A 22,249-nucleotide genomic window follows, 5' to 3' on the forward strand; every position below is an offset into this window, starting at 1 on the left:
GAGCAAAAGACACAGGGAATGGCTGTCCAGGGCGTTGATAAGAAAAGCCACAGTGAACGAGAATCCCTGACTGCCCTGGAACCTCAAGAAGTTTCAATGGCGCAGATCATTGACCACTACAGTACCGACTACCAACCTCAAGCAACTCAATTCGGGCAACATCAACTCATTCTTCGGCCTCTCTCCAGCAGCCGTTGAACTTAACTTCATCGTCATAACAATCGATCCTTGCCAATGACGATATACTGGATTAACAGAGCCACAAACATTCAGTCATGTCAGCCCTCAGCCGCTTGTTTCGATGGCCTTCTTAGGGCATGGGTGTTCTCTTGGGTGGTGGAGACCATCAGCCCAGGCTAGGAGGAGCCTCCTGCAGACCAAGGTAGCATGGACATCTCTCCAACAGGCATAGAGAGCTCCTCCCGCGGAACGCTATGCACAACCGGCTGCGTTCCAGAGGCTTTATTAGTGGGAGACTCGAGGGCTTCGGCAAAGCATAGGAAAGCCTCCGGAGTGTTCTCACGGCGGAGCTTTGTCAAGGGATAGAGTACGAATACTCGATACAGCACTCTATCCACTAACTGTCTCAAGTACCGTTGTCTCGAACACTAACAACACCGAAACTTGGACACAGAGCCACATTGCTGCATGGGGATGGAGTCGCCTCCGCCAACCAGCATCCAGTTTGGGCCTTTTTGTTTGTTTGTTGAGGATAGCTAGAAACAACAGACTTTTTTGTCACGGTTTCCCAAGTGAAGAACATCGTCGAGCTATGTTTAACCAGCCCAGCAGATATCGGAAGAAAAACTACCACAGCACGTCTCCCGTCAAGCTGTATTTCGCTACGGTGTGCCCTTGCCTAATCTTTAGGCCAAGCTTCGATCACACGGCGACCCCACACACGACAGGGACCTTGTCTGGTGTCTGTGTGACTTGTCGAAGGGCGAGCAAGGGAGTTGATTCGAGGGCAGACCCATGCACGCCGGCTTCTCACCAGGAGCCCGGCACCGGCTCAGCCACTAGCGACTCGTCATTGGATATATCATCAGTTTCTTAGGGACCTTACCTGAGCAGGTTTCCAGAATAGAAAACCGCATACTGCTAAAAGAAACAAGGTTATAGGCACGTTGTGGTCTCAACTCTTGTATTGCAACATGGCGAACTCCTGTATCTCACAAGGGAGTCGGCATTCTTGTGCTTGTATGTGGCGCTACGGGTCTGGACTACTGCGCATGCCGTATGTGCGTATACACATCCTTGCATCTTTATGTTGATTGCTTCAGTTGCCTCCTCAAATTCCAGTGGCTTACCTCGTCTGCATGACCATCACGAGCCACGCCACTCTTTTTCCGCTGACTGGGCCTTTTGACGATTCAATTTTGAAGCCTCTAGCCATTTCATAAACGATATATGCTATTGCTAGTCTCTAGCCCTATCCGCGACTAGTTTTGTAACAGATATCAGCTGAAAGCATGTCGCCAGTAGCGGTTGATATCTGATGAGGGCTCCATCTTGTCTTGAGCACTGACTCGACTGGACATGTGAGAGCTGCAACAGTGAGACTTGCCAGTCCTCTTGTCTCAAATAGCCATATTCGTACATCTGATTCGTGACATTAGCACTGACCCTTCAGGGCTTTTGCATAACACGAGTGGTCCAAGACCGGCACTCGGCCTTTCAACTGTCCGTGAACTTTGCAGAGTCTTCAGAGGATGCCACGACAGCATGAGCAATACGACTGGTAACGGCATATCAATAATGCATGGCGAAGCAGCTCAGTATGATTACATCTACAAGATCCATGAACACCAGCTTCTCCATTGAATCAGACCAGGAAGACCTCTTTTACTGTTGAGCGGTCTGACATCTGACATAGAAGTGCTTTGAAAGTACACACATCCCTTCAGTTTAGTAATTTCTCCTGCGCACCAACCACTTCGTTGTTAGTCCAATGGGATATCCGTATCTGATAACTGGATCGATAGATAATGATAAAGTATTCATTAGTTTTCTGGTGGAGTTTACCTGTTACTGCAGCTTTGCCCTGCAGGGAAAGATCGCCACAAGTTTCACAATCGACAACAACATGTAAGCCAATCTTTGACGAATTGAGTCTATATGTGTGCTGTACAATTGGATCCCAAGTTCTTTTGTAACAGTATACAGCAAAATCTCTACTTCTACATCTTTATCTACATGTATCGAGGGGCAAAGGCATCACACAAATGGTCGTACAGCAAAGTCAAGGTACATGGGTGATGCTCATACGTCATTAATTATTGTAAATCAGTGCTGATCGCTTTTTATTCTTCCCTTTTAATGGCCCTTCCTTGGATCAACTTAGCGATAAACCTCCCTCCTGGCATCGTCTGCATAGACAATCTCCTGTGTTGCTCCTCGTGGCTGCTCAATGAAAGCAATTTCTTCCCCGCCTCTCATCGGTGGATTGTAGTACCGTTCCACAGGTCGCGTGCTGTACTCTGGTCTCACAGCGCCTGGTTCCGCAGGCAAGGCACCGTATTCTCGTCCGTACGGTTGTGCGGCATCACGGCGGTTCTCCGGGTGGACACTGGGTGCATATTGACGTACGGGTACTTCGGGTCGCACGCTCTGCACTCGGCCGTAGTCCCGGGCGACCTCATAGCGGACAGACTCCGCAGGTCGCACGCTGGCCGGCCTTGTAATATATTCCCTCGTCCCGTCCTCCAAGCGACGTCGTTCTGGAGGTGCCATTACCTCAACGAACTCTCCTGGGTGACCCAATGGCCGCGACGGATGTTCGTGTGGCCGCTGGTCCCTATAATCTTGCGAAATGTACTCTGGTTGTGTAACAACCCGTCTAGGCATATACGATGGTGACCGTCTACGATAGACTGCTCCGCCTTCGTCATATGTCTCCATCCCGTGTGGCCTCCGGGGCGGAGCCCGTTCGTAAATAACCTCGGGTTCGCCGGATCGAGCATGAGGGGCAGCGGACTGCCGGATGATAGTTGGACGAGGTGGCTCGATATACTCACGCCCATAGGCATCTACAATGATTCGAGTTGGTGGTGGTCGATTGGGTGCCATAAAGACATCACCTTCTCCTCTAAAAGCAGATGGTGAGGCTTCATGACCTCCTGGGTATGGCCACGATGGGCGCTGGTAAGCGTCGTGATGACGAACTTGAGAACTACCCGTTCCACCAATTGACTGTCTTTGAGGGTGAGCTGAAACAACCGGAGACTGCTCAACAGCGTAAGGTCCTCCTTGGACATACCGATCATCGGCATACTCTCGCCTATAGACAGTACCTCCGGGAACAGCAGTGCTTGCTGCACGTTGGGCAGGATAGCCTACTCTTTCGTAACTTATTGGCATTCGGCCATCCCTTTCTTGGCGGTTATGTAGAGGCTCTGGCTGATACTGAGCAGGACGGGGCTCATATCTGACTTCTTCATAGTCGGATTCATCTGGTTGGTGTAGAGAATACCTTTGACGCTTATTTGGACGAATAGCAGGGGCATTGAAAGGGGACGGAGAACGAGGCTCTGGCTTGATATAAGGGGTTGATTCAGCCTCTGGCGCTTGCCTATCGGCCTTTCTCTTCTTTTTCTTTGCTTTCCTCTTTTCTTTTTCTGAAACTCGTCCACCTTGAGGCGAGCTTTCAGGGCTGGTCACAGCAATCGGCTCATTTCTCAGAGCAGCGACTTGGGCAGGAGTACCGGTGGACGAAGTTGAAGTAGTCTCAGGAGCCAAGGGACGCCGCCTAGCAGTCGCTAATGGCGACGCCTGAGCATCATGCGACGGCCTTCTCAGGGGAGACGGGGGGCGGCTGATAACATACGGATCACGGCGTGGCGGCTGGACTGCAGCATAATCGCCCCCATGTCTATCAATATCCAAGTTGCTTGGAACTTGTCCAGCAACGGCCCTGTTTTCATTATAGCTGGCAAGGCCTGGTACCTGCCCAGGTCGTGCACTGCTATCGACGCCAAAGCCTGCTGAACTTGAATAAGCATGCTGTGGTTGAGCATGGCCCTGCTCGTACGCTTCCGGATGAACTTGGTCATGATCAGTCGGTCGGGTTCGCGAAATAGCATCGTTCTGGTAGCTCATCGGCGGTCGCGACTCTAAAGCGGGTACTTGTGCCTCTTCGGATTCATTACGAACTCGGGATGTCAAAACGGAGGACGGCGTGTTGTGCTGCGACGAGTAGAAAGTGTTGTCATCGAAAGAGTCACTTGCATTATCAGGATTAGTAGCATCAGCAGCAGAAACAGTAGCGTCAGGTCCGGAGGTACTCTGAACGCGTGTCAAGGCTTCGGATAACACCTGGTTAAGATCAAATTCCAAGACAGGCTCTCCTTGAGCTGCGCTCTTCGCGGTGGCCTTCTTTTGATCGACCTCGTCTTTCAAAGCAGCTTCCAGCCTTTTTCTCTGTAAATTCAACTCTGCTTTAACCAAATCTTCAGATTTCTCTAGGAAGATGGGATTGATCTCAGTGGATCCTGCCCCGTATTGTTTGCTGTTGTTTGCGGTGCTACTAGAAGCAGGCGTAGATATGCCAGCCTGCTGTTGCTTTTCTGCTTGGTTGTTCGGCGCGCCATTTGAGATGGAGGTATCTATCGTTTGGATGGAAGAGGGGATGGTAAATGCATCGAGGTTAGAAGGTTTGATGGTCGGATGTCGACCAGAAAGAATTGTATCTTTCAAGCGCACGATCTTCTCGTACTGTTCGATCTGGAAGCGCTGATTCTCAGTTAAGCCAGACAGATCATTCCTGCCAGCAAGAGGCCCCTGAACTGCCATTATGGCAAACACGTGTAGAACGGTCTACACGTCGCGTTACCCGCAGACACGCAATGAAGCAAAAAAGAGATTATCTCCACGTTAGCTCAGACGGTCGCTGAATAAAGAAAACCCCCAACAGACAACGCTACACTCTGACGCGATATAACAATGCGAAACCAGAAAAGGAAAGCTTTTAAGGCCAGGTGCAACGCGATGGTTCGGTTGTTGATCAAGAATGATGTTCAAGAATACTTGACGGTCTGTGCAGGATGATAATAGGAAGGTTAAAATGGACAAGCTTAGACGATATGGCAGGCGCATGGACTCGACGTGGCGAGCCAACAATTGGGCGGTGTAGCGGGCAGAATTTAGTTGAATTTCCGGTGCAATGGTAGTGGATCGCTGCTTCCATCTACAGTTGAATCATCAAGGTGTTAGCCGACGTCGACGTCTGTCACTGGCCCAAATCTATCTCCCAGATTGTATTCATCCTCCATGACAAGCTCACCTGGAATATTTAGATCAAGTTATATACTTTATTTCTTATGAAACACAACGGTGACTGTCAGTGGTGTTATAGCTGTAACACGCGCTGACAGGCACAGGCCTGTGAAATGGAATAGGATGTCCATCGTCACATAAACTACATCCTTGATGGTGTGGTATATGATTCCACCAGCTGTTACAGCATTGAAAGTTACTTCTAGGGCCTACGTTTGCCTTGGGTCAGTCAGCCTCATCTCATGCTTTACAGTTTTGGGCTCTAATTCCATCATGAGCCTCACAATAGACTCCCTGTAGTCATGGATCATGACCAGCTTACCTCCTTTTACGAAGGCCTATGCTGCGGGATTCACCCATGCAATTGAAGCCGGATCGACTGTCTACACGTGTTTTAAATGGAGATCCAACCTAACAAAAGGATTCTATCAACATATTCCAAGTATTCAAGCGCATCCATGGCATGTCTACCAGGTATTAGATATCCAAGCTTCCAGCCGCAACTATGAACAGGCCCGCAACCGGAGCCCGGAACTGACACGCGCTGATCGTTGAGCATTATTCAGCCACACACCGTAAGAGTCATTGGGCCACAGCCAGCGTAAGGTAACGTATCAACGCATACCTGGGTTACAGACTGGCAGAGACAAAGTGCTGTGCTGTATCAATCGCTACTGTACTTGTACCTACAGCATTAGCCTCGCCTTTAGCCCCAGATCGCCATAAAAATCTATTTAAACTGTCTCTCTTCTCTCCGATATCCATTCGATGTACCAATTACGACCACGTGTTTCAGCAATTACAACTCTCAAGCGCATATCTAGACCTCCGTTGCCTTCGTCTTTGTTGTTCGACTCAAATCCAACCCCTCGCAATCTGTACCCCGCAAAACTCAACCCCAGCCCCAAGATCCAGACTTATACCAAGTTCACCATGGGCAGTACTCAGGACATGACACCGGGAAAGCCGGTCCTATTCTTGTTAGACTCTTCGATTTCTTACCGCACATGGCGTTTGGGCTAACTCTAATGCAGCGACATTGACAACTGTCTCTACCCAAGAAGTAAGCTTTAACAGTTGACGTCTATGACAGCTTTAGTCTAACAATACGCTTAGGTGCCAAGGTCCATGACTTGATGGCTGATCTCATCGACAACTACTTCTCAAAACACTTGGAGCTTCCTTGGGAAGAAGCAGTGAAACTGCACAAGGAGTACTACACCAACTATGGCCTGGCTATTGAGGGACTTGTGCGCCACCATAAAATTGATCCTCTGGACTACAACGCGAAAGTTGACGACGCCCTACCCCTTGAAGGGATCATCAAGCCCAATCCCGAGCTGCGCGAACTACTTGAGGACATTGACAAGTCAAAGGTTACTGTGTGGCTTTTCACAAACGCCTATGTGAACCACGGAAAGCGGGTCGTCCGCCTTCTAGGCATTGAGGATATCTTTGACGGCCTGACTTACTGTAACTATGCAGAGCAACCTATGCTCTGTAAGCCTGACCCTCGCATGTATGAAAAGGCTATGCGCGAGGCAGGTGTCGAGCGAGTGGAGGATTGTTTCTTTGTTGGTAAGTTCACTCCACCATCTACAACGGTCCCATCTAACTTTGGCAGACGATTCCGGCTTGAACTGCGCAAAGGCCAAGGAATTCGGCTGGACAGCAGCCCATCTCGTCGAAGAGGGAGTACCTGCTCCCGCGTCTCCAGTTTCGCAGTACCAAATCCAGCACTTGCGAGAACTACGCAACATCTACCCACAGTTCTTCAAGTCTACTTCCAAATAGAGTATATATAGAGTTTTTAAGATTGCCGTCGGTTACGAGGCATATGACACTGTGCGGAAAATATGGGATAGAGCACTAGACGGTGGCGTTCAAGGCGCTCACTTAGTTGAGATACCTTTGTATTAGATATTTTCAATAAAAGCAGATCGAAAGCTCGTGAATATGAGCCACACGGCTTCCATCTTGAGTTTCCGGACTCCCTAACTCCGCGCTGTGGATTGATAAAGGTTTCAAAATAACGGTCAAGGTCTTCGGATGCTGCGAATCACACCGTCCAGTTCAGACAGTATTTGATCCTTTTCTTTGATGGCTTCCTGGCGTTGGGCTTCGGCGACCTTTAGGTCCTCTTCGAGCTCCTTGATGTATCGCTCTTGGTCCATCTCACTGTTGTCTAGACCAGGAAGTGACGAGATAAGGACCTCGATCTGCTGTTCTTTCACAATAAGATCTTGAGATAGCTCTACCATGCCAGCACGAAACTCATCAGGAGGCAAGGAATCGACTAATCAACAGTTAACTACTGTAATCAGGAAAGTTGAATGTAGTCGCATACCTTCTGGCGGAATATCCTTAACTTCGCGGACCTTGTCATTGGGACCAAGGATTTCAAGGTCATGGCGCTTGTTTACATAGTGCAGACATGCGACAAACTGTTGCGCCAGCTACGAGATGATGAAGTTAGCATGATCTCCTAGTGAATGGAAATTCAACACAAACCTGGTCTACAGCATCTTGAAGTTGCGTTAAACGATCGCCCATGATTATGACCGTTGAACTCTGAAGCTCTATCTAATAAAGCGGCTGTAAGAATGCCTGCCTGAGCTTCACTCATAGAACGGCTTAGAGAAACGCTAGTCACGTGGAGATATGCCGGAAGTCGGGCAATCAACAATCCGCCGGGAAATTTTGGGGGCAGTTGCATGGGGGTTCCTTGCCTTAGGGAAGTGAACACCGTTGTCTCTGGCCAGCTATGACATGATTGGCACGGCATGGTCCAAGTGGCAGCAACACCATGTTCGTTCTTTCTTAAGTTAAACCTGTCAAGTCCACATCTCGTTACTTAGCCTTTCGTGCGCCCTTCTCTTATCTTCTTTTTTTTTCCTTCAGGCTTGCTTTAGGATAATCTTTTCTCTACGTTCTTTGCTTCGTTTATCGACAGACAATTCGAAATGTCTTCCCCACCACCTCAAGGTGGCCCTCAGCCTGGGCCTGGTCAGATTCCCATGCCCCAGCCTGGACAGCGACCAACTCCCGAGCAGATCCAGGCAATGCAGCGCCAACTTGCTATCGACGCTGAGAAGAATGGCATGACTGTCCCAGAATTCATTGAACACATCAAGAGACAGGCTCAAGAACAAATGCGCATGCGAGCGCAACAGGCACAAGAGCAAGGCGCTGACCATCATGGTCATGACCACCCTCATCCTCACCCTCAGCAACAGCAGCAAAGTCGCGCTCAGCCCATCACTCCAGGACCTCCTAACCCTAAGGCCCTTGCTCTTGCTGCTTTCCTCCGTGGTCAAGATCTTAAGCCCAGAACTGTCATTCTGAATGGCGAACGAAAGGATATGTTCAGAGGTATGTCAGCGCAATACTGGAAATTGCTTAACAATCTAACACCATGCAGTCAAGCGTGCCCTCCGAGCCATCCAGTCCCCCGCTTATGAGAAGGCCCGCAAGAAGAACCCCCTTCTTCCCGAAGTCACCGACCGAGCCTCTCTCGAGAACACGTTTAAGCTGCTACCTCTTAGCATGCTTGCCCTTCGAGTTTCCAAGATCGAGCCTCAGGCAGGCCCCAATGGAAAGAAGCCCAAGCGTGTCAAGGGCCAGTGGACCGTCAAGGTCGAGCCCCAGCAAGAGGCCCAGGACGATATGTACTATGCTTGGTTGTGGGAAGGCAGTCAGCTCAAGCGAAAGATCTATGCTGGTCTTGCCCTCCTCGCCATCTTTGCTATTGTCCTTTACCCTCTTTGGCCTCTGGTATTGCGCCAGGGTGTTTACTACCTCAGTTGGGGACTTCTTGGTCTCCTTGGACTGTTCTTCCTCATGGCTATCTTCCGTGTCATTCTTTTCTGCATCACATACTTTACCAACTCTCCTGGTCTCTGGCTGTTCCCCAATCTGTGGGAGGATGTTTCCTTCATGGACAGTTTCAGACCTGTCTGGGCTTGGCATGAGGTCAGTAAAGTCCTAACTCAACAACGAATTACGAGAACTAACATGATTACAGACTGAGAAGAAAAAGAAGAAGAAGAAGTCGACCGCCGCTGCCCCTGGAACCAGCGCCAACCCCGCCTTCGCAGCTGCTACCGGTCTGGCGCCCACCAGCGCAACGACAACAGGTACAGACACTCAGGTCAAGACTGGTGACGTACAGCAGCGACATTACGAGGCGCCAAGAGTCGAAGAGCTTGAGGATGACGCGTAGGTAGCGCAAACAAAAAGTTCTTGATGACGGCGTTTCTGGAAGTTGTAATAGTAGCATAGTCTCTGCATAGTTCAGGTCACAATACAAACGGGCAAATCAACAACGGGTTTCATGAATATAGACACGGGTCTATTGATAGTGGATGTTTTGTTTTGATATCTAAAAAGCAGACCGGAGCACCTCATAGCCAGTATCCTCTTCACAGCAGCAATATCGAGTCGCCTCGCTCTCCGATTCCCATTGTAAGAGAGTCTCTACAATACTTTCAACCGCATGCAGTCGCGTGCATCAATTCTTGCTCACTGCAAGATCTTGACAGTTTCTCTCTAAAACCCCTCGGTGGGTAACAGAAGAAATGTCCCGTCCTCAAAGACCTGGGCTGCAGAAATAAAGTAGCCTAAATGATAGCCTGAGCCGGCATAAGGTGACCAAGTTATTTCGTCTCTTATCCTTTCAACGGTCAATTCTTCTGATTCCCTGCGGCCTCTTTATGATTGCAATGGCAGGTTTTTCCAGAAGAAGGTGCCGCCCTTGAGTTCACCATTTGGACTTAGACCGTATTCAGGGATCTTGCCAAGCTCATTATAACCCAACTTCTTATACATCTCTTCTGCAGGACTTCCGGTCTCGGTGTCAAGAAGCTATGTATACGTTAGTCACGACATTTTGCCAATTGAATTTTGTTCTGACCAGAATTGTGCGGCCTCTCTTGGTTGCTTCAGTCTCGAGAGCGGACATCAAAGTCCTGGCACCTCCCCTATTTCGAAAGCCCTTGTGAACGAGCAACTTCTCCACGACGCCACGGAATGGTCCCGTTTCTGACGAAGACATTGAGAGCATAACAACGCCTTTAACCTCAGACCCCTTTGGTCGATGTCCGGGTTCTGTCTCATCGAGAAGAATGAAGATCAGGCGTTTTCCGTCTGCAACTTCGGCGATGCGCTCCTTCCACCATGCGAGAAGCTTTTCGTGAGACAGGGGCGGGAGGAATTCCGCGATGGTTCGGTCGTGAGTGATGCACGAGGCGTGGATGGCAGCAAGATAGGGAATCAAGTGGCCGTGTTGGCCTGGCGAGAAGAGAGCCACTGTTCCTGACTGTGTCGTATCGATCATTGTTCCAATTTCTGTCATGTCGAGATGCTTATGTGAAAAGCTATGAGGGACGATGATGGTTCACAAGAACAAAAGAATAAGTTGTAGTTGTGTCTCAGCGTACAAAGTTTTGTTTGATAGAGCATCTGAAGGTTCAACTTTCGAACCTTTTTCTCGATACGGTTTGAATGTTGATTGGTTTCTGAGTGAAGTTCCTGGAAAAGATTAGATCTGGTCGATACGAGGTTATCCGATGTAGGAGGTCCAAGCTAAACTGACCTTTTGAACTAAGCAGTTGAGGGTAGAAATGGGAGAAGCTTTTAGGGTAGAAGGTTTAGTTGGAGGTGAAGGATTATACCCAGGACCTGTCAAGGCTTAATCGACGTGATTATCAGGCAGGTTAAGATGAGATGAGCTCGGTTCGGCTGGTTGGTTGAGAGTGAATCAGTAATTGAACCTGTAATAGTTGAGCCCGAGGTATAGGTATAAAATAAAGTGTATGGAATAGGTAGATCTAATCTCACTCTCACTCTCACCTCATGCAGGGAAATTCCTTTTTCTTTTTTTCCCCTACAGCCACTACAAGATACTTCCTTTCCAGCGGGAGAGGACCCAGTAAATTAACTGCTACTGTACCGCCGCGCCGGGTAATTGCAGGCAAGGATCACTTCCACTTCTAGGTAAGGATCCTATTTAGCTCCCGCTATCAACCGAGTTGCCTCTATTTCTTGGACACCCTCAACTATTTGAATTGGATGCATTAAATCCTTTAGATTCTGTACCGTTGCACGCCACCACTCAGCAGAATAAATGGCGCATGTACGGATCTGGCAGGTTGATTAAGAGTGGTGGGTTGGGTAAGGTAACTCAAGTCATACACAACGTCTGAGAGGCCATTCACGGGTTGATGAAACGAAGACGGGACGGGACCGGGAGCTTGAATTCGGGTTCCAGGTTGTTAACTGGTATCTGTATAAACAGTCACAGTGGATATACATGGCTTTTGGTCGAATGCCATCACAGCAAAGACCATATCAGGCCATCAGCTGGTCTCTTTTACTCACACTGAGTCATGGTCTTGATGTAGGCTATCAGGAGAATCACGTTTATTCATTTCGGTTACAGGGAATGCGTATCTTGTTAACCGTTGATAGCGAGACTGAGTAAAGGTAATCTCTCGGCTTGTTAAAGAGGTACAACAGGCTAAGTACATATTCACGACAGACCAGTACTGAACCTGGTTAATCACAGTCTTAGTCAATTAATGTACATGTGACAGTTCGGTAGATTGTTATTAACTTATCCTAATGGGTGGTCCTGCATCAGAGTAGGGCTATTCGGGTTTCGACTTCGGCAGTCAGAGCTGTCAACTGTGGTTGGATGTCGAAGCTCTAGGGTGGCATGGATTCGACAGTTGATCAACGCCAAACGAATGCCTCGTCACTTGTTCACCACTATGAACACTGTCGAAACTAATGATATAAACTCGTTGATATGCTGAAACTTAGGCTGAAAATTAAACAACACGAATCCTCGAACAAGCAAAATATTAAGAGACAACACTGCTAAGCCGTTAACATGTGCTACACTAAGATCACCATCGAGAAATGCCAGGAGTGCAAGACCCGAACCCATCTGGGATTCAAGAGCAGCGAGGAAGTGAAATGCCAGGCTGTGGAAGATGGCAAGGAATGCACCGGAAATGGTGATTTTCAAACAATCACTGAGTTTGTAAGCAGCGATAATTGCCAGGTTTGCATTGAGAGAAAGGAGCAGGAGGAGTTGGAGATCTACCGGAGGGCATATGATTATTACAGGTAGAGGGGATTGTACTGCCTAGGCAGTGAGTTGAACGATGGAGGTGGACTAGAATAGTAGTCGGAAACAAAACGGATATAACAAGACTATGATGTGTTCAAACAGTGATACTATTGAATCTAAATATGCTGTAAAACTCGACGGTTGATTTCGGTTGTCTTGACAGTGCTGTATAAGTGTGTAGTTTATGAAGCTGTCCCTGTAAGTTAACCCCGCAGCTGGAGCTCTTAATCAACATTCCAATGACACGACAATAAATACTTGTCCATTTTGTCCAATGACAATTATTTATAGAACACTGCATACCTGGCCAAAGTACCAAAGACTCCGTGATTATTGGCTGTTCTGTTCCCCTCCGAGACTAAATCGTCATCATTCAGCTCCCCACTTCAAAGAGCTCCAGCTGCTTCCAAGCTCTCTTGCTCTGCTCTCTCATGCTCAGGGCGTCAGCTTGTCAGCATCACTGAGTGACAATCAGACTCCATTCTTTTTCTTGGTAAAGCCCACTTGCCTTCTTGGCTACAGTTAGCCTATTCTTTAAACTTGTCTACTACTCATTCTTGTAAACATCTCGGACACGTTTAAGAAAATATGGATTTCTTCAAGAAGATCGGTGAGCATGTTGAGCAAGCTCTGAAGAAAGACGACGACGATGATGAGAAGCCGCATCACTCTCAGTCCCAATCTCAGTCTCATGGAGGACAGAGCCAACAGTACGGACAGTCTAGCTATGGAGGACAAGGCCAGCAGTCCTATGGACAATCTGGCTATGGAGGCCAAAGTCAATATGGTGGTGACCAGCCGTACGGAGGCGGCCAGAGCCAGTACGGCGGTGGACAGAATCAGCACGGCGGTGGACAATCCTATGGTGGTGGCCAGAGCCAATACGGTGGCCAATCCTATGGCCACTCTCAAGGCTACAATGAACCACAAAGTCATGGCTATCCGCAAAGCCAGGGACAATACGGACAGTCTCATGAAGGCTATGGAAGTCAACAATCTTACGGAAATCAAAGCCAGCCTCAAGGAGGCTACAACCGACCCGAAAGCAGCGGTCGCCCTCAATCCGGCAACCAGTCTCAGTCTCATGGAGACCACCCGCATGACGCTGCTGCTCAGTACCTTGAGAGACAACAAGCTATCAATCGCTATCACTCATTTGCTGGAGAATCCAAGGGAAATGTGAAGTGGTACGTTGATGGTGCCTCATACTTCTGGGCCGTCTCCCAGGCTCTCGAGCGTAAGTTTTATCAACAAACAAATACAATTATGAGTATTTCTAACGTTTTAATCATGTTTAGAGGCTCAGGAAAGTATCTTCATTCTTGATTGGTGGTTGAGTCCTGAGTTGTATCTTCGCCGCCCACCCGCCAAGAACGAGCAATACCGTCTGGATCGCATGTTGAAGGCCGCCGCAGATCGAGGAGTCAAAGTTTACATCATAGTGTATAAGGAGGTTGAAGCTGCCTTGTCTCTTAATTCCTCCCATACTCGTACTGCGTTGGAAGCGTTGCATCCGAACATCTATGTCTTTCGACACCCGGATCACTACCCCACTGGCTACGACCTTCAACGCGAACTAGGCAAAACAGTTAAAGCCTTGACTAGTTTTGACCTTTTCAAAGCTTCAGGAGACGCTTTGAAGGCTGTTTACGGTACTGCTGGTGATGTTGTGTTGTACTGGGCTCATCACGAGAAGCTCTTGGTCATTGACAACGGCAAGATAGGTTTCATGGGAGGACTGGACATGTGTATGAACTCCCGCAGTATTCTACAACCGAATTATGCTAATTCTCTTAACTACAGGTTTCGGAAGATGGGATACAAACAGTATGTTGGTCTTATAGTATTGACAACTCTCATACTGATAACCTTTCACAGGCCACCCGATCGCTGACGCCCATCCGGGTAACCTTGACGAAATCATTTTCCCAGGACAAGACTACAACAACGCGAGGTACGATACTTTTCAAGACAAAAATGTACTTTGCTAATTCCATTCCTAGAGTTTACGATTTTGCCGACGTCAAAGACTGGAACCAGAACAAGCGTAAGTCGAATGCTCTCTTTGAAATTGCCAGTCTTTTTCAAAAGGAATTGCAACTGACTTGTTATAGTTGATCGCACCAAGAGTTCGAGAATGGGTTGGTCAGATGTTGCCCTGAGCATGAACGGTCCTATCACTCGTGATATGGTTGACCACTTTGTTGACCGATGGTGAGAGACACTTCAACTACTCATCAAGTTCAACGATAGCTAATAAACATAGGAACTTCATCTTCAAAGACAAGTACAAGAAGAAGAACCCAGGAAAGTACCATGCACTTGAATTGCCTCAACGGCCCGGTGCCGGAGACAGACGCTCCAGAGGCGAGGACGACCATTTGGGTGGCCTGACTGAACAGTTCAGCCGTGGTATGAACAGACTCAGATCTTTTGGAGAACATGATGCACCACGACACCATGGACGTGAAGAGTCTCGAGGCGGCGATATGCCTCACATTCAAATGATTCGAAGGTACGCTATCTCATTCCTTACTCTTGTACAATAACTGACATGATACAGCTGTGCTGAATGGTCATCTGGTCACCCTCTTGAGCGTTCCATTCAGACTGCTTACATCGAGTCCATTAACAATGCTAAACATTTCATTTACATTGAGAACCAAGTAAGTCGCTCACTTCCTGCATGAAGTTCCTGCTGACAAGCTAGTTCTTCATCACCGCTACCGATGACAAGCAAAGAACTGTTAAGAACAAGATCGGCGCTGCGTTGGTCGAGCGAATCGTCCGAGCCGATCATGAAGGCCAGCCATTCCACGTCTGGGTGCTCATGCCCGCGGTTCCAGCATTCGCCGGTGATCTTCACGACGACGGCGCTCTAGGAACTCGAGCCATTATGGAATTCCAGTATGACTCTATCAGCCGTGGTGGAAACAGTATCATCGAGAAGCTCTGTAAGGCAGGCGTCCGTGATCCTAGTAGATACATCGGCTTCTACAACCTCCGCAACTTTGATCGCATCAACACTTCTAGGACAATGGCTGAAGCAGAGGCCCGTACTGGTGTCTCTTACGAAGATGCTCGAAAGGAGAAGGAGCGTGAATTGGGCGGATACCCGGACCAGAGTGCAGGAAGGGCAGCGCAACAGCAGTATCAAGAAAGCCGCGGCGACTTCTCCGGCTCTCGACAAGAGGGTGGGTATCAAAACCGAGGATATGGTGAACGTTCTGAGCGAGACGACTACCATCAAGACTCTCAGCGAGGTTATGGTGACAGTGGTAGAAGACAGGACGATGACTACCGCGGAGGTCACTCAGGTAGACGTGGAAGCGATAGCGACGACGATCGCCGCCGTGGTGATCACCGTCGGGGCAACAGACGCGATAGCGACAGTGATGACGACCGCCGACGTGGCGATCACCGTAAGGGCAACAGACGCGGTAGCGACAGTGACGACGACCGCCGACGTGGTGATCATCGTGGAGGTAATAGGCGAGGTAGCGATAGCGATGATGATCGACGACGTGATAACTACGGTCAACAGCAGCGCGATCCCTACGCCCACCCAGGAGCTGACCCACGCTTCCAGAGACAAGGAGATTATTCTCAACATGGCCAGCGTGATCCATACGGCCACCCTGGAGCCGATCCTCGCTTCGAGTCAAGGCCTCAAGGAGGCTATTCGCAGCAAGGCTACGGCGGCAGAGACGAGTATCAAGGTGGTTACTCTCAGCAGAGCCACGGCGGCCGTTCTGACTACGACCGACCTCAGCATCAGGAGTACTCCAGCTCCTCTCGATACGACGAGCGACCTGAGCAGTCGAGATATGATGAACGACCTCAAGGTCAATACCAAGGAGGCTACTCCGGCTCCTCAGGCCATGACAGCCGACCTCAGCAGCAGCTGCACCAACAGTACCAGCAAGGAGCACAGCAAGTTGGAGACCACACTCTTGATACAGTCAGTGCTTGCTACATGGACAACGGTCCTCGAATCACTGATCTCCGCTGGGACGGCAACCCCGAGGATGAAATCAACGCCTTCGTCTCAGAGGAGCTGTACATCCACAGCAAGTTGCTCATCGTCGATGACCGTCTCGTCATATGTGGTTCAGCCAACTTAAACGACCGCTCCCAACTCGGAGACCACGACTCCGAAATCGCCGTCGTGATCGAAGATCCCACTCCCTGCGAGTCTTACATGAACGGCCGTCCATACACGGCCTCCCGCTTCGCCAGCTCTCTGCGTCGCTTCCTTTTCCGCAAGCATCTCGGCCTCATCCCCGATCAGCGCTGGGACAAGCCCGATCAGAACTGGACGCCTGTAGACCGCGATCCTAACCACTACGACTGGGGTTCACCAGCCGATCTTCTCGTGCGCGATCCTCTGCACCCCGACTTCCACCGTCTGTGGACCAACACCGCTCGCGTCAACACCGAAACATTCGATAGAGCGTTCCACCCCGTGCCTACCAACAGAGTTAGGACGTGGAAGGAGTACGATACTTTCTTCTCGCAGTACTTTATCATCCCAGGTAAGAAGGACCAGGATGTCAAGGCGGAGATGAAGAAGGGCAAGGTTGAGTACGGCCACATTGTGAAGTCTGAGTTCCCTGGTGGTGTGCAGGAGGTTAAGCAGTGGCTTGGTCGCATTCGTGGAACGCTTGTTGAGATGCCTCTTGATTTCTTGGTTGATGCTGGAGATATTGCAAAGGAGGGTTTGGCGCTTAACAGTCTTACTGATGTGCTTTACACTTGATTGAAGTAACACACTGAGGTGTGAGGTAGGCAAGGGATATACGGAGGCTCTCTTTTATAGTCAGTCTAAAGGCAGATAAACGAATATAACGAGGTAACATGATGGTTTATATAATTTCCCGCCAGCAATGCTATGTTCACATTGCAAGAGTCTACTCCTGATGGGTTATTGCAACCCACAAGGCAGTTATGAAGAAGATCTTGAGCAAGCGTGAGGAAGTGATTGGAACACGGACAAGTAGTTTTCCATTGTGGTTAATTTAATGTACAGTGTCAAACATCTCAAAGAAATAGCTATCGAACCCATAACTCCGCAATTCAACAATACATGATTCAGAAATCCTGTTGTGACCCATTCCAGAAACCCCTTTATAGTTGATCGTTTTTATATGTGATGGCTAAAGCAGAGCCAAACGCAATATCACAGTACTACTCTCATATAGATCGACTCCTTTAGTCAGACTTGGCATTACCGTTTTGACCCAGGAGGCCGTCCTTAAGACCCATGTTATCGTCCCGGAAGAAAGTACCACGAGGACGTCTAGTGCGGTTGCGGAGCCAAGAGTAGACACCAAAGCCAACAGCAATGACGAAGCCCATAGACAGGAATGGGTGGTCAATGAAGTTCATCTTGATGTCGAAGAAGAACTTGGAGAAAGAGCTGATGGTGTACTTGGGAGGAATAGGGTTGGGGCCGTAGACGATCTTATCAAGGGTGTCCATGATTGAAGTATGGCTGATCATGATTTGGTTGCCGGTAGGGGTAGTGTCCCAGAACTTGTGTCGCTGCCAAAATGTTAGTATACGACCGATATCGAATGGAATTGTGAAACTTACATCTTCCTCGTTGATGATGACGCGCTCACCATCCCTCACATCAATGTTGTAGGTGGCAGCAATCCACCTCTGCCAGAAGACGCCGTCGACCCAGGCAAAACCAACCTCCTTACGGCGGGTAGAGTCCATGTCAATCTTGATGGCCTTTGCATTACGAAGACCACGTTGGTCGTCACGGCTCTGAGCCTCTTCGATTCTCATCTGTTTGGCGTCTCGGAGCTTCTTGCGCTCGAGCTGGAATTCCTGAACCTGACGGTCAACCCACTCGTTGGCGGCGTTCTTGAGCTCTGAGATTGAGGTTTGAAGACGATCCTCATCATCGCGGTTGAGGATTGCTAGGACAACAAGCTTGTGGTTCATAATCTGCTTGGCGTTGAGAGCGGTCATCTCAGGAACGAGAGGGAGCCATGTGGACTTCATCCATGAGACCAATGAATCGACATCTCTCATCTCATCGGGGGTGATGGGAGTGTAGTAGGTCGCACGGCCCTCTCGAGAGACCAAGAGTCTGGGCCAGGTCGTAATCTTGAATCGCTTGTACAGCTCGGGGTCGCTTGTCTTGACAATCTTGCCTCGTCCAATAAGGTTAAGTGGTAGGGCATCAAGAGCCTTGAAGTCCTCGGTTGTGGTGGCGTGGTCGTAAAAGTAAACAAACAGGACTTCCTCAGTCTTCTCAAGCTCCTTGAAGCTTTCGGCATCAACGTCAAGAACGCCACCGGCGACCTCGATCGCACCCTCAGCATAAGCGACAAAGTCGCCAACTCCACGAAGACCTTTGTACTCGGCCTTTTCCGCGCCAGTGACGAAGTAGATGGTTGGGAATGCCTTGACGCCCATTTGCGTGCAAAGCTTGTGGTCCGCTTCACAGTTGACCTCACCAATGTTAAGCTTGCCCTGCATTTTCTTGGCCAGCTGCTGCCATGTGGGAGCCATGGCCTTGCAGTGAGAGCACCAAGGTGCGTAAAACTTGATAAACCAGGGGTCCTTCGAGTTTGTGACTAGGGTGTCGAAGTTGTCGGGAGTCAAGGGAGTGCTGATACCCTCCAGGTTATACTTGGGTGTAGGGTCTTGAGGCTTGGGCTTCTTGAGCATCTGTCCAGTGCTGGGAACCTTCCAGTCAGCGCCAAATGAGCTCTTGCTGGCATCCTCAGCGGGCTTCTCAGCTGACTCGACCTTGTCAGACTTGGCCTCGGCCTTGGGCATTTCGGTAACGTCATCAAGAGACTTGCCCGCAGTTTTACCAGCCGGCTCAACAACAGCATCGATAGGCTTCTCAGCTTCGGCTGCTGGCTTTACTGCTGGCGCCTGAGTTTCCTTCTTCTCAACAGCAGCCTCTGTAGGCTTCTCTTCGACCTTGGGAGGGGGGTACACTTTGTCGCCGGGGTTGGGCAATTCAACAAGTTCGGGTCGACCAGGGTGTTCCTTAGCAAGCGCCTTTTCGATCGTGGTAGTCAATACTGTCATGTTCTTGATTCCGCGTAGCGCTTCGACCACCTTGCCGTTTTCGTAGAGGATTGAAGTCGGGTACGACTGAATTTCGTGTTCCATACAGAAATCATAATACGCAACACAGTTAACAGTACCGAAAATAAAGTCGTAGTACTTTGTAAACGTGGCTTCCGGGTCGTCGACTTGAGGCTTCGAAGTATAGTAGAATTCGTAGAGAGTCTGGAAAGTCGGGGCGAATCTGGTACAGTGCTTGCAGTAGGGACTGAGGACTTGTAAGTATACCGAACATGGCATATCTTGAGTCCAACATACCTGAAGTGCTTAACCATCATAAACTTGTTCTTCTTGGCCTGCTCCTCCCAGTTTGCAGGAGTTAACTCCAACAGTGGCGGTACTGTCTTTCCATTGAAAACCGAAGGCTCTGAGATTGGGTTCTTGACCTCATCGGCCAGAACAAACGCTGACAACCCGGCGAGGGTTGCAAGCGGAGAGAAACGCATGCTGGGCTGAAAGCGCCGGGGTTCGTATAAGATCTGTAAACCGCTGTCCCGTCGTAGAAGTCGCTCGTCGCAGAATGTTCGTATTTATATATATGCCGGAGCTCGATCAACAAAGCAGATTACTCGAAAGACCGTAGGAAGAGCAAGAAGCGACGTTGAACCAGATTAGGTGGTAAAGTGACTAGCTAGTGGCGATCGTCCGGGGGGCCAAGGCTTGGTGCGCTTGAAGTTATCAAAGATATAGAAAAGGAAAAGAGACAAGAGCCAGAAAACAATCGCACGATCGCGCTCACCAGGCGCGAAAGTGGGTGACGATGATGAGGGGCAGAAAAGAGAATAGAGAGGAATGGAAACAAAGGAGGAAGATAGTAAGAGTAAGAATAAGAGTTCACTATTCAGGAGGCGCATTCGACTTCGAGACCACGTTCCGTATCGGAATTCGACGCCACAGGAGAGGTCCCTGCTGAGCCACTCCACTGAGCCTCCACTGAACCTGAACTTGAACTCGACGCTTGTCCATCTTGGGTTTGGCGAGTTTTGACCTGCAGGTGAGTTTAAGATGTCTAGTAGGACAGAGTGGTCCAAAATAGAGTAGAATTAATTATAACATTGAAGGGAGATTTATCTTGGTATGAGTAAGAGGCAAAATAGCTTAGCCATGTAATGCCTGCTTACCTAGGTACCTAGGTAGACAAGCACTTAGGCTACTTGATTTTGGTAGCCTAAGCCTTAGAGGACGATTCTTCCCAAACCGGGCCCATCCATGTCCGGCCATAAATGTTCTTGCTGTGTCTCGTCTTTTTGACTGGCAATCAATCTCTTCCGCTCTTCAATATCACTCTTGCTAGGAACATATAAGGAGTTAGTGTAGAACATTAGAGTAATATATAAAGCAAAGAAAGACTTACTATACCAGCCAGTAAACAGCCCTGCAATTATAAATGGCAAATAGGGAAGAAAAGGGTATTTATTAGTCCCTAATTAGAGAGTTGGTTTGCTATTAAGTCTTTGAGTAGATAGGTATTTACTTACATAGCTTATCGGTTTTGCGGAGGTCTTCCTGTTCTTTCCTTTCACGTTCTAGCATTTCTGAAATCATTGGTCTTAGTCTTTTTATAATTGCAATCGCTTCCGCAAGTTGCTCGTCACAACGACGCAGAGACGGCCTTGGCCTTGGTGGAATGAGTGAAAGGAACGGCGCGCGTCCTACCCAAGGACGATAAAGAAATATCTTTGAGGAGTTGAAAACTGATATTCGTCTTGAAAGCATGTGATCGACTGTTTAGATCAGTGTTGTCAATAGTGCTGAGCTGAGATGAATTTGGTGGAAGTTGTAGGATGAATTCAGTAGGTTTCAAGAAGGTACGTGGAAATGGTGGTTGTGGCTGCGTGATCAGGCACCTACCTCAAGTTAAAGTTACTTCCTTCCTTTTAACTTTGGTGCTTGCCCTTACCATTGATCAACTTAAGCATGAGGGTATTGAGGGTATCAGGAGAATTGGACGCTGTGAACATAATAACAAAATAGTTTAGTTATCTTATGCTGACTTAGACTAGCACTTAGACCTATTGTAACCTAGGTAAGCCTTAACAGATCATTCTTTTGTTGCCTACTTAATGAAGTGGAAGGCTTTAAAATAGAGCAGAATTAATTATAACATTAAAGGGAGATTTATTGTAGGTTTACAACTAAGAGAGGAAGAAGAAATCCGCTTATCCCAATAACACGAGGTGAAAGAGCATCTCATACCGCAGGGTATCGGAAGAATTGATCGTCAAAAGCATAAGAGACGAAATAGTCCAGCCATATATCTTCTTGCTAGGTCTCTTCTTCTTCTTGACTAGCAGTTGATCTCTTCCGTTCTTCAACTTCATCCTTGCTAGGCACCATTACAGGTACCTGATCAAGAAGTTAGTGTAGAACATTAGAGTAACATAAAAAGGAAAGAAAGACTTACTATCAGTATGCAGACCAATATAACTGGCAGATAGGGTAGAAAGGGGTATTTAGTCACTAATTGGAGAGTTAGTTGCTGTCAAGTCTTTGAACAGATATTCACTTACATAGCTCATCGATTCTGCGGAGGTCTTCGAGCTCTTGCAAGGTATGTCTGTGCGTTCTCGAGATCAACCTGCGCAGGTCGGACATTTGTTCTTGAGTTTCCTTGAGTCTCTCATGAAGTTCCTGCATTTCCCTTTCCCTTTGATTGTCCTGCATTTTTGAGTCTTCCCTTCTTAGAATTTCTAGGTTTGCATGGCATTCTGAGATTTGGTCTTTACTCCAACTCAGAGACGG

General features: G+C 48.6%; 8 protein-coding genes across 8 annotated transcripts; 3 read left to right on the forward strand and 5 right to left on the reverse strand.

The window, feature by feature from the left end:
- Window positions 1-2,340: 2,340 nt before the first annotated feature.
- On the reverse strand, window positions 2,341-4,791 carry FIESC28_06354 (uncharacterized protein; the record flags this gene model as incomplete). Its single annotated transcript, XM_031160498.1, has 1 exon — window positions 2,341-4,791. The coding sequence occupies one exon, from the start codon at window positions 4,789-4,791 to the stop codon at window positions 2,341-2,343; it is 2,451 nt and encodes an 816-aa protein (XP_031015544.1).
- Window positions 4,792-6,207: 1,416 nt separating this feature from the next.
- On the forward strand, window positions 6,208-7,068 carry FIESC28_06355 (uncharacterized protein; the record flags this gene model as incomplete). The annotated part of the gene is made up of 4 exons (XM_031160499.1): window positions 6,208-6,254; window positions 6,309-6,337; window positions 6,391-6,852; window positions 6,899-7,068. The coding sequence occupies 4 exons, from the start codon at window positions 6,208-6,210 to the stop codon at window positions 7,066-7,068; spliced, it is 708 nt and encodes a 235-aa protein (XP_031015545.1).
- Window positions 7,069-7,310: 242 nt separating this feature from the next.
- Window positions 7,311-7,827, reverse strand: FIESC28_06356 (uncharacterized protein; the record flags this gene model as incomplete). The annotated part of the gene is made up of 3 exons (XM_031160500.1): window positions 7,311-7,570; window positions 7,622-7,730; window positions 7,786-7,827. 3 exons carry the CDS (start codon window positions 7,825-7,827, stop codon window positions 7,311-7,313), a joined length of 411 nt encoding a protein of 136 aa, XP_031015546.1.
- A 410-nt stretch (window positions 7,828-8,237) lies between these two features.
- Window positions 8,238-9,496, forward strand: FIESC28_06357 (uncharacterized protein; the record flags this gene model as incomplete). Its single annotated transcript, XM_031160501.1, has 3 exons — window positions 8,238-8,646; window positions 8,696-9,246; window positions 9,299-9,496. The coding sequence occupies 3 exons, from the start codon at window positions 8,238-8,240 to the stop codon at window positions 9,494-9,496; spliced, it is 1,158 nt and encodes a 385-aa protein (XP_031015547.1).
- Window positions 9,497-9,984: 488 nt separating this feature from the next.
- Window positions 9,985-10,627, reverse strand: FIESC28_06358 (uncharacterized protein; the record flags this gene model as incomplete). Its single annotated transcript, XM_031160502.1, has 2 exons — window positions 9,985-10,137; window positions 10,187-10,627. The coding sequence occupies 2 exons, from the start codon at window positions 10,625-10,627 to the stop codon at window positions 9,985-9,987; spliced, it is 594 nt and encodes a 197-aa protein (XP_031015548.1).
- A 2,370-nt stretch (window positions 10,628-12,997) lies between these two features.
- Window positions 12,998-17,168, forward strand: FIESC28_06359 (uncharacterized protein; the record flags this gene model as incomplete). Its single annotated transcript, XM_031160503.1, has 9 exons — window positions 12,998-13,646; window positions 13,708-14,157; window positions 14,213-14,236; window positions 14,288-14,363; window positions 14,413-14,456; window positions 14,524-14,623; window positions 14,676-14,924; window positions 14,973-15,075; window positions 15,120-17,168. 9 exons carry the CDS (start codon window positions 12,998-13,000, stop codon window positions 17,166-17,168), a joined length of 3,744 nt encoding a protein of 1,247 aa, XP_031015549.1.
- Window positions 17,169-17,620: 452 nt separating this feature from the next.
- On the reverse strand, window positions 17,621-19,953 carry FIESC28_06360 (uncharacterized protein; the record flags this gene model as incomplete). Its single annotated transcript, XM_031160504.1, has 3 exons — window positions 17,621-17,953; window positions 18,005-19,715; window positions 19,766-19,953. The coding sequence occupies 3 exons, from the start codon at window positions 19,951-19,953 to the stop codon at window positions 17,621-17,623; spliced, it is 2,232 nt and encodes a 743-aa protein (XP_031015550.1).
- Window positions 19,954-21,772: 1,819 nt separating this feature from the next.
- On the reverse strand, window positions 21,773-22,171 carry FIESC28_06361 (uncharacterized protein; the record flags this gene model as incomplete). Its single annotated transcript, XM_031160505.1, has 3 exons — window positions 21,773-21,853; window positions 21,912-21,967; window positions 22,018-22,171. 3 exons carry the CDS (start codon window positions 22,169-22,171, stop codon window positions 21,773-21,775), a joined length of 291 nt encoding a protein of 96 aa, XP_031015551.1.
- Window positions 22,172-22,249: the final 78 nt, after the last annotated feature.

This window comes from Fusarium coffeatum, assembly GCF_003316985.1.
Source record: "Fusarium coffeatum strain FIESC_28 chromosome Unknown BRIP53273_contig_136, whole genome shotgun sequence".
NCBI classification, from domain to species: Eukaryota; Fungi; Ascomycota; class Sordariomycetes; order Hypocreales; family Nectriaceae; genus Fusarium; species Fusarium coffeatum.